Raw genomic sequence first — 11,777 nt, forward strand, 5'->3', positions numbered from 1 at the left:
CCAAATCCCTGTAAATGTTCATTAAAACTAATAAAATTTAATAATAATAAAAAAAAAGAAGTATTGTTCATAGGGTTGCTATGAGTTGTATTCTTGACTTGATGGCACCTAACAACACTACCACCACACAAAAATGTATTAATTTTATTCTTTAGGGAATTTTTTGTTTGTGTAGTTAGTGCTTGGCTTCATAGAATTTTTAATAATTGGTCCAAATTTCATAGAAGTTTGTTAAGCAGCTAAAATGATGCAACTTTAATAATAGTCCCTATGATTTTTCTTTTTCATTTATTTTAACTCTTTATTAACAATTTCTTACCTGCATCCACTGTCTTCTGCTTTCTAGCGTCTTTTTTAATATTTTTTTTCTAACTTGAAAAGTTTGGTTAATTTGCTTAATTTCAAAGTTTTTCATATATTTTGGGCCATGAGTGTATTTATAAATATTACCTCTGCTGACTGCCACACATTTTGTAGATGTTTTCTTTGTCATTGACATTAAAAGAATTAAAGAATCCCATGTTTTCTTCTCTATATGTTTTTAAACCATATGTTTTGAAATAGTATTTGTTGGGGAGCTCTGGCAAGAAGCCTAGTGGCAAGAAGCTGCACTGCAATCCTAGAGGTGGTGGTGGTTGTTATGTGCCGTCAAGTCACCTGTGACTCATAGCAACCCTATGTACAACAGCCCTAAACCCTGCTCTATCCTGTGCCAATCGCCTTGCTTCTGACACACCCATCCCGATTATTCCAGTCACTGAATCAGTCTACCTCATAGAGGGTCTTCCCCTCCTGCACCGTCCTTCCACCCTCCCAAGCATGACATCCCTCTCCGAGGACCTGTCCCTCCTTACAGCATGTCCAGAGAATGTCAGACAAAGCCCCAGAATCCTTGCCTCCAAGGAACAGCCTGGTTTAAACCTCTCCGAGATGAATCTGTTTTCTTGGCAGTCCATGGTACATTCAGTACTCTTCTCCAGCACCACAGCTCAAAGGCATCAATTCTTCTTCTATCCTCCCTAGTCCTAGAGGTACATGGTTTGAATCCACCAGATGCTGTCCTTGAGAAGGAGGGGCAGCCTCCCTCTATACCGGTCAGATCCGATTTGATGGTACACACACAAAAATATAACAAAATTTTAAAAAAATAGTATTTGTTTTCCTTTTGGATATATATATGTTTGACTGTTTTTTTGTTTGTGTTTTACTTTGTTACTCATTTCAGTCTAAAGTGGCATTATAATTAAACTATATAGTCAATGTGATTGCTATTCTTTTAAAATTGTTGGAAGTATCTTTATAATTCTAGCACATGTTTATTTTTTAATAGTTCCATTTATATTTTCTATTTATTGACTACGTTAAACTCTTCATCTATTTTCTTTATTCAGACCACTACTGATAATTAATTTTTCAAACAATGAGCTTAGCTATCTATGTACTTAGTAAAATGATCTTAAAATAATCTTTATAGATAAAAAGAAATCTACATCTTAGTTTAAAGAGAATAACATTTACTAAACTCTGCTTATGTGCCAGTCACCACTCAGAGCTCTCCAGATGAGTTAATTTAACCTAATAACAACTCTTAAGGATCATTGGTCCCTAGGGAGTCCATTGGGATTTTTCACTGTAAAGGTGGCACTTCCCTTGTGTTTCAAATCTACTAGTAGCTCTACAAGAAGAAGATGAGCAGTCACCTGTTGTGTAATTTACCGCCTCCAAGATCAATTTGTTCTAAGATACATTTTTTATATGTAGATGATCAAAATAAGAAACAGAAATGCTTGCCATAAGTCACCTAGTAGATAATGAGACTTCAAACAAACTATAACGCATTTGTTTAGTTGCACACACAGTATTAATGTCTTCTTTTTCATTTTCAGTTACTAGAAAAATTCAAGGAACGTTGGCTCTTCACTGGTTTGTGGAATAATCTAGAGTTGGTGAAAACAGTCATTGTAGAACCACAGGGAGGAGACAAAACTAATTTTGATGAATTATTGCAAGTATATTATGACGCAATTAAATGCAAAGGAGAGAAAGGTAATTGAAAATAATTTCATTTCAACGAAGACTTTTTTTATTATAATGTAAGAAAAGGTTAGTAGTATTAGAATTCTACTTGTTATTTTTCTATTTAAATGTTGTCTTTTATATTTTTAGTGAAAAGAAAATAAGTTACTTTATGTAGAATTGTTCTCTCGTAAATATTTTTATTTTGATAATGTGTAAATAAAGCAAGAACAACATGGGAAAAGCTAAATCCGACCTCTGCTAACTCTGTAAGGGGCAACTGTCCCCATCAACAATATCAACAGTACAAAACTGATGGCCACAAGGTCAGACATGTTCTCCCATAGTCCTGTACCCACTTTCACCATTTCCAACACCAATTTTACTAGTAACTGGTTCTGAAATTTGTTGCATTGACCACACAGACTTTGTAGAACCATACTGATGAGAACCAAAATTTTGAGATTTTGAGATTTGATTGTGGGGTTTATTAGAGAAGTCAATACTTTATAACTTGGGATAGAATGAAGTAACAGCATATAATCAGTAACTGTACAATTCCTCAGTCCAGGCAACATTAACAGACTACAGAAGTTGGCTACTATATGCAATAACCATACAATCCTTCAGTCCTCCATGGCTTCTGATTCAGGTTTGTGTAACAGCATTCCCAAGTTAGAAACCTTCAAATAAACAAGCAGTCTTCTCTAATCAGACTATTGTCACTCTGCCTCTCAGTCCAGACAATTACTGTCATTCTTCAGTAAGCTTGAATAAGACAAGTCGTGCTGCCTCCCCCATGTTGGTCTGTTTCTCCCCTGCTGAGGTTTCATTGCTCTTATGTAGTACCCAGTCTGGGGCTTGGGCAACTGTTGATGACGTAAGCTGACCATGTCAGGCAGACAGAGAGTTGAGGCAGCTGAATTAGGTTAATGTGCTTGTGGGCCAGACAAAGTTGGTTTAAGAAAGCCATTTTAAGCAACACAAAGCCATAGCAGAAGACATACTGCTTCACAATATACTAGTTCTACATAAGAAACATCAAGAATTCAGATGTTATTCCATAGACTTCTTTACATCACTTGTAGTATTTTGTGCAAGAGCCAATCAGAGGATATAGAAATATATCCCTTATTAGCAAAATGAACCCTTTATTTGGTACATGTAATATACGTTATGCCTATATTCTATATTATAAATAAGCTTAAGTTTTCAAAACATAACTGATCCACAACAATAGTTCAATTCAGAACCTTGGAGTAGTGTGAGTAGTTCAGGCACTCATTCAGCTGCTAACCGAAAGATTAGAGGATTGAGTAGTTACAGAGCAATTTGGAAGAAAGAATTAGTGATCTACTTCTGAAAAAACCACTCACTGCAAACTCTATGGAGGGAAGTTAAACTTGGACACTGATGAGGCTGTCGTAAGAAGAAATCTACTAGATGACAACCAGAAACTGGAATATTTAATAGTATTACTGGGTAATACATTTGTCTTAAAAGGATACCTGAGATTAAGCAGAATTTAAGAAGATATGTGGACAGCAACAAACAGAACCCCAGAACACTTGATCATGCTTATGCGAAACCTATACTTGGACCCAGGAGGCAGTCATCAGAACAGAGCAAGTGAACACTGCATGCTTCAAAATTGGGAAGGGTGTATGCCAGGGATGTGTCCTAGCTCCATACTTTCAAGCTTTATGCAGAACAGATTATCTGGGAGGCTGGGCTCTATAAGAAAAATACGGCATCAGGATTGGAGGAAGACTCATCAACATTCTGTGTTATGCAGATGGCAAAACCCTGCTTGCTAAAACTGAGGAGGACCTGAAGCACTTGCTGCAAAAGGTTAAGGATTGCAGCCTTCAATATGGATTGCAGCTCAATATCAAGAAAACAAATATTCTCACTACTAGACCTATTGGCAACATCAGGATGGGTGGTGAAAAGACTGAGATTGTAAACAGCTTTAGTTTTCTTGGCTCCACAGTCCACACTGTTGGCACCAGCAGCCAGGAAATTAAAAGACTTACTGCATTGGGAAAGTCTGTTGTCAAAGACCTCTCCAAAGTACTGAAGAGCAGTGATGTCAGTCTGGAGACTAAGGTATGCCTGATACAGGCTGTGGTCTTTGCAATCACTTGCTATGCATCAGAAAGCTGGATAATGACTAGGGATGATAAAAGAAGAATTGATGTTTTTGAGCTGTGGTGTTGGAGAAGAATATTGAACACACCATGGACTGCTAAGAGAATGAACAGGTTCATCCTGGAGAGGGTTAAACCAGCCTGTTTCTTGGAGGCAAGGATTCTGAAGCTTCATCTCACATACTTTGGACATGTTGCAAGGAGGGACCAGTCCTTGGAGAGGGACGTCATGCTTGGGAGTGTGGAGGGACAGTGCTTGATGTGATAGATTGATTCAGTGACTGGGGTAATGGGAGTAGGTATATCAGAGACAATAAAATTGGCACAGGATAAAGCAGGGTTTAGGGCTATTATACATAGGGTCACTATGAGTCGTAGGCAACTCAACAGAACATAACAACACAACAATAATACACATACTAGTAATTTTAGCAAATATAGAAAATTAAGAAATGATAGATTTTTTTCTTAATTTTAAAATATTTGTTTTCTGTTTAAGATGGTGCACTTTTGGTAGCAGTTTGTCGTGGTAAAGTGAGTGAGGGTTTGGATTTCTCAGATGACAATGCCCGTGCTGTCATAACAGTAGGAATTCCTTTTCCAAATGTGAAAGATCTGCAGGTAAGCCATCAAAACCGTAATACATTTTACTTATCATGAGTGCTGTTAGTTTTTTATTAAATTGATTATATGTTTTCCTTTTACCTCAGACGTTTTATTTTAAATATTTCATTTTTCAGGAAGTGTAAGAAAGATTTGGTAGATTTAGGTTTATGTAATTTCTTTCTTTATACTATCTTTAGCTTGACAGGAATGACTGAAATTTTAGGCCATGGGTCAGAAGTATCGACATCACCAGGAAGCTTGATAGAAAAGCAGATGTTTCAGTCTGTCTAAACACACTGAGTCAGAAAATCTGGAAATGGGCCCCAGCAATTTGTGTTTTATCAAGTTCTTAGTCACAGACTTACAGCGTTTCCCTGAAATTTCACAAGCCATTTTCTACCCAGCTCCCTGCATTGTCCTGAAATTTCAGCTATTCCACAATCTCTTCCATCTCAGCTCAGCAGAACCACTGACTCCTGTAGCCTAGCTCTCTACACTGTCATCAGAAAATGATGCCCAGGAAGAGAACTGAGAATCCTGGCGTTTACCTTAAAAAGGTCCCTGAGCTCTAGGATTGCAGTTCTGTGTAGCCTGGTATCTACTCCCTGAAAGTAGTTGGCTTGTCTGTTTTTTAAAGTTTCATGGTATTTATATTCATAAGTCAGTTATTTTATTCTGGCCACAAATGGAAGTTTTGCCTCATCATCACTTGTCACTAATTATCCCTGGTAATTTTCTGTTATGGTTACTTAATAATCAAATTATTTTCAAAATGACAAGAATAAGCAAATTCTGGAAATTTTTGAATGTGCTTTTAAAAATGCTTATTTTAAAGAAACTTTATGGATCTTTTTTAAAAATTTTTATTAATTTTAATGAACATTTACAGAGATTTTAGATTTCCATTCATTCATTATTACACTTTTTGGAAATAATTTTAAGTCAAAGATAATACTATCTTCCACCAGGCAGGATTTTTTTTTTTTTTTTAATTTTTTCAATTTCTTACAGGCAATTAAAGGCATTAGCAATCTGAGACCAAGACTTGAGGTTTCCAGGTTACTGAATTGGTTCCACAGAGTACAGTCTATATCTCTTCTCCCAGAATTCAACCTTTTAGAGTCTCATACCAGAGCAAGAGTTTTTTCATGAAACAGTTACCTTCTTTACTTGTCAGTATTTTATTAGGCATTATGAGTTATATGATTTTTACTTTTCCTTTCACTAGGCCATTGCAGTTCTTGGGTAGGATTACTATTAACTGTAATGAATAGTATTTTTCTGGTTAACTTCTACATCGCCTATAACTTTAGCTCTCTTCACATGCCCACCACTGTGTGGTCTACTGTTAAAAGGCTAATACTTCTTCTGACTGCTACTAATGCTGGGATCGTTGACATCACTTAAGAAAAATTATTATGTCCACCAGCTACATTCCGGTGAAACTTTGGCTGCTGATTATACTTGCTGTTGGCACTGATGCTGTCTCATCTTTTAACATTATAGGCAGTCCCCAGGTTACAAATACAATCTGTTCTTGTATCTTTAAGAATTTGTTAGGATTTCCAACCTGTCTAATTCAGTCATGACTAAGAAAGAGTCAAAAGTAACTGAATTTTTAAAGTCATAATAAACTGCAAAGATAGCTAGAACAAGAAAAAGAATCAAGGTCTTGTTGAAAGCTTAACCTCCTTACAGAAGAAGAACAGCATACACATTGCAGACTGCAACTTAAATTTTTAGTACAGTCAGCTACAACTCTGCCCTACACAAAGATGGTAGGGCCTGTTCATGCATGACATGCCCCACTCAAACATGACAGCCAGCCATTCTGCCTTGAATCTGAGTTCTGCATGTCTCTCAATAACGTAGTCTCACACATCAAGCTCCTGAAAGGGTTCACCATGAGTCCTTCAAGTCTCTATAATTTTTTTACTGTTCTGAGTCCAACTATGACTCTGCCAAATTGTGGAACTTAAGGTCTGTTCCACTGGTCATGACAGAATTTGTTTAAAAGGGCAAGTAACCCACTGCAGCCCACTTGATTCAGACTGGTCAGATTTCTGAGATGGTAAATCACGATAAGAGGAGACTGCTTTATCTTCTGTGGAGGAACTGGTATCCAGTGGCTGACCTTTGAGTTAGTAGCTCAACACATAGTGTATTGTGCCACCAAGGCAAGTTGTTATTGTTGTTAGCTACCATAGTGTCAACTGTGACTCAGAGCTGCTCTGTGAGCTGCAGTTTGGATGAACCTGCACCATCCTCACATTCTCCTCCATGCTCAGGCTCATTGTAGTCCCTGTGTCATTCCATCCTGTTGAGGAGCTTCCTCTCTGTCACTGACCCTGTACCTATCACAGCATAACGTCTTTTCCCCAGAACCAACCCCTCCTGACAACAGGCCCAAAATATGTGAGACAAGGAGCTCCTTGGTTGCACTTCCTTCAACACAGATTTGTTTGTTTTTTTGACAGTCCATGGTATATTTAATACTTGTTGCTAAGACTGCAATTCAAAGGTGTTGTCTTCCTATTCATTATCTAACATTCAGATGCATATGAAGCAATTGGAAAAAACACCCAACAACCCCAGCATGGAAAGTACAACCCAGGGACTGGCTGTATAATCAACATTATAGAAACCAGGGAGCTTGACTTACTGGTAAAGAGTTTTGCTGCCAACCCAATGGCAAGTGGTTTGAATCCCCAAGCTGCTCCATAGGAGAACGCTGGGCAGTCTCCTCCTATGCAATTTCCAGTCTTTGAAGACATGCTGGAGGGTCAACTATGAGTCGGTTCCAACTCAATGGAACATAACAACTTTACAGAACCAAGGCCTACATCATTATGCTCAATCTGCTTTGTTAAAGAGAATCTGTTTCCCTCTCTACCATACTCAGTTGCATTGTTTTCCAGTGTCTTCTGTTTTGTTCCACACCTTACTTCAAATAAGCTCTTTCAGTGTTTTGTTTGTATCATCTTTATTTCACAGACCTACCTACAAGAAATGAAAAACTGAAAAATGCCTAAATACTATAAAGACTCAAAAAGATTCGTATCAAAACTGTAGTGGCTATTAAGAAGGGTCTAATATTATTACAAGTAATTACCAATAGGGAATAACTGGGAACTTTCGCCATAATGTCTTTAAAATTTTCTTAAGTGTTAAGGAAATACAAATGTTTATTATTTCTTGTCACGAATTTGTTTTTTAAATCATTAGAAAAAAATTTTTAAATGTTGCTTATAAAGAGAAAAGTCACTTGTATTTTCTCCAACTCTATAAAGCTACAGTGATTCTGGACATTGTTAGTATGCTAAGCTTAAGTTTGCAGTTTGAGGCCACCAGCTGCTCCATGGAGGGGAGGATGGGCAGTCTTGTCCTGTGCCATTGATAACTGCCTCTGAAAACCCACTGGAGGATCAGCTATCGGTCGGTTCTGACTGTACGGTATACAACAAGAAGTTCTTAATGCTTTCTTTCCTCAGGATAGCTTTTACTCAGACAGCACTTTATTCTGTCATATTAAAAAAAGAACCTCGATGGACTACTCTGATATTCCATGGTCTTACTTGTCACTATATCTGAATGACAGTGGTTGAACAGCAAAGTAACAAATATCAAGGTGTTCTGGAAGGGGAGGAGAGTTGATTCATATCAACTGATGCAATAGTTGGCCCCAGACCTTTTCCTATCTTTAATTTTTTTAATTGTACCATTTTACAATCCCACCAACAGTGTATGAGAGTTCCAATCTCTTCACATCCTCTCAAAAAATGTATTGCTTATTGTCCTGTTAAACTTTGCTGCTGCTATTGGGCTGAGATGGTATCTCGTTGTGGTTTTGATTTGCTTCTCTCTTATTGCCAGTGATTTTGAGCATTTCTTCCTGTGTCTCTTGGCCACCTGAATGTCTTTCTCTGTGAAAAGTCTTTCTTTTCTATATCGTTGGTCCATTTTTGTAAATAGGTTATCAGTCTTTTTCTTGTGAAGGCCCTCTAGTATGCGGTAAACTTTAGTTGTGAGACGCTTGTCTGAGATGTCATCTGCAAATGTTTTTTCCTAGTCGCTAGGGTTTTTGTTTGTTTGTTTGTTTTACCTATTGGAAAAAGTTTTTGATGCACACAAAGACTTACTCTTGAAAAGGTCCTACTCATCGATGTTCTCTTCCCCTGGTTGTGTATCCTTTCCTACTTTTAATTAAGAAAAAAAAAGGCCTATGGTGTTCTACATTATTTGTACTTTATTCTGTTTAAAAATGCATACTACATCACATTCATTGTATTATATTTTAGTGATTAGAAATGTTTTCTAATTTGTTGTTATTGTGTACAGTCAAGTCAAGAGCTGACCCATAGTTGACCGTCCAGTGGATTTTCAGAGGCAGTTAATGACACAGGAAGAGATTATCCATCCTTCTCCCATGCAACAACTGGGATTTGAACCACGTGCCTTTGGGATTGCAGTGCAGCATCTTACCACTAGGCCACCAGTGAACACTAAGAGGGTGGTAGTAAACATTAATATGATTTCTAATGAGATAGTGATCTCTAGTACCTAGTTGTAAGGAGCTGCACTACAAACCCAAAGGCATGTGGTTCAAATCCTCTAGCTGCTCTGAGGGAGAAAGATGGGCAATCTCCTGTCGTGTGATTTACTGCCTCTGAAAGCTGACTGGAGGGTCAGCTATGAGTTGCTTCTAGCTCTACAGCATATAATAGCAAGATAGTACCATATCTTGTTAGTCATAAATTGTTTAAAAAGAAATCGTGGCTCAAACCTAAAGGGCTTCTAATATGTAGGAGAACAATATAAAGAGTAAGCATATCTTAGGTTATAATAGTTGTCACTTTTGAATTTTCTATTGCAATGTAACAAGTTTAACATTGGCTTTAAAAAGCACACATTTATTATCTCATGTTTTCCATGGCTTAGCAATGTCCTCTGCTCAGGGTTTTACAAAGCTGCAGTCAGGCTTTGATCTCATTGTACTCTCATCGGGAACCTGGGTCCACTTCCAAACTCATTCAGATTATTGACCTAATTCCATTACTTATGGTTGTAGGTCAGAGGTTACCCGTTTTCTTTCTTATTCACCCAGGAACCACTCTTGGCTCCTAGAAGCTACTCATTTCTTTCTGACCTTCTCAGGTACCCTCAAGCAACATGATAGTTACTTCTTCAGGACTAGTAGGATAATCTCTCAGTCTATATTGCCAAAACTACCTTCTATAACTTAACATAGTCATAAGAATCACCTTTGTAGTTGCTATGTACCATCAAGTCTCCTGTGACTCATAGCAACTCTATGTGCAAAAGCTCTGAAGCTGGCCCTGTCCTGAGCCAGTCTCACTGACTCTCACATACCTACCGCCATTACCCCAGTTACAGTTACTGTGTCATTTTATCTCATCTGGGCTTTTCCTCTCCTGCACTGTCCCTTCACCCTTTTAAGTGTGGTGTCCTTCTTCAAGGACTGGTTCCTCCAGGTCACGTGCCCAACATATGTCAGGCAGAGCTTCAAAATCCTAGCCTCCAAGGAGAAACTTGCTTTCACTCTCTCTAAGACAGACCTATTTGTTCTCTTGGAAGTCCATGGTATATTTAATACTCTTGTCCAGCACCACAACTCAAAGGCATAGATTCTTCCTAATTAAGAGAATGGCAACTCCTTCATCCTTGTGATATGCTTGATTAGATAGAAGCAAGTCAGGGGTTCTCCTGCACCAAAAAGAGAATGATTCTGAATGTTCCTTTACAGTTAACTTGTCATACTCTTTTATAAAATGAGATCATGAACCAACTGATCTCCATTAATGGCTCTTATAAAACTAATACTAAACTTCAAATAATTTGGTCTTAAATATGTACTTTATAGTTTACTATTAATTCCTAATCAACTATGAAGGAATAAGTAGAAACTATTTACAAGTATATTCTACTTATTATATATATCATTTATTATAAACTATATATTCTATTTCTGTGTTCTTTTTTTAAAAAAATTTCATTTTTTGAGTTCATATTTTGAAAGATTAAACTTGGTGTCTGAGTTAAAGTGATTTGAGTGGGGAAAAAGAGGGCAATGACATTAATTTTATTATACTGACTTTTTTCCCCTAAATTTGAGAAACAGATTATGGAAGTAAAAATTAAAATACTGAGTTAAGACTCTTCTAGTCTCTATGGCAGAATTTGGCTTTTAGAGAAGCAGGAAAATGTATTTTAGAGCCAAAAATATGACTTCTTTGGCTGTGACCAGGATTTCCTCTTCCCACCTTGGGGACTTGAAAGTAGAGGTAGGAAAATTTCATTTTGGAGCCAAGTGTGACTTGTTTAGTTCAAGTCATAATTTATTGCACATACCTCAGGGACCTGAAAATAAAGAAACCCACTATGAAATGTTGATAATGGGCCACTCTAAAGGGCCAACATTAAGCTAACTTTACCAATGAGGATTTTTTTCTCTCTTCTACTTTTCCCAGATGCTTCTGATCATACTATAAGGACATACTTAATCATATAATGGTTAAAAAGAAAAACTTCTCTGCATTAGGCCAAAGTATTTGAGGGGCGTTAGATTGAACGAAGGCCTTTATGTGACTAGAAGTTGGTGGAAAAGTTTAACTCAAAGAAAGGTTGTTTTATTTTAATGCAATTAAGTACAGTAGTAACAATACTGATCTTTTTATGAATATCTAAAGCAAATCCATTGGCCAATTATTACGATGTATAAATATAAAAGTGTTCATTTTTATATTCATTAATCCATATCTCAAATTATTGGCATGGCATAGTTTGTGAAACATGATGAAATACAAGATTTTCTGTTTAAAAAGTACTTATTGTCTATATTCCTGAACATAATTTAATAGTACAGGAAAAAAAAAGTCCTTCTTCATGGATAATGAACCCCTACCCCTCTGAGGAAAATGTATTAAACGGATATCTGTAGCTAAAAATTTTAAAACTTTAGAAATAATCATGTGATATAAAATACTA

The 11,777-nt window shown here is 36.9% G+C and overlaps 1 protein-coding gene across 1 annotated transcript in view; it reads left to right on the forward strand.

Annotated features, from left to right (window-relative positions):
• The window catches only part of BRIP1 (BRCA1 interacting protein C-terminal helicase 1), a 140,371-nt gene that overhangs the window by 94,580 nt on the left and 34,014 nt on the right, over positions 1-11,777 (forward strand). The window contains 2 exon segments of the mRNA XM_006899468.1: positions 1,887-2,046; positions 4,666-4,787. Coding sequence (XP_006899530.1) covers positions 1,887-2,046; positions 4,666-4,787 — 282 coding nt within the window.

The sequence above is a fragment of the Elephantulus edwardii genome, unplaced genomic scaffold, assembly GCF_000299155.1.
Source record: "Elephantulus edwardii isolate Elephantulus edwardi_28Jun2011 unplaced genomic scaffold, EleEdw1.0 scaffold00257, whole genome shotgun sequence".
Classification (NCBI taxonomy): Eukaryota; Metazoa; Chordata; class Mammalia; order Macroscelidea; family Macroscelididae; genus Elephantulus; species Elephantulus edwardii.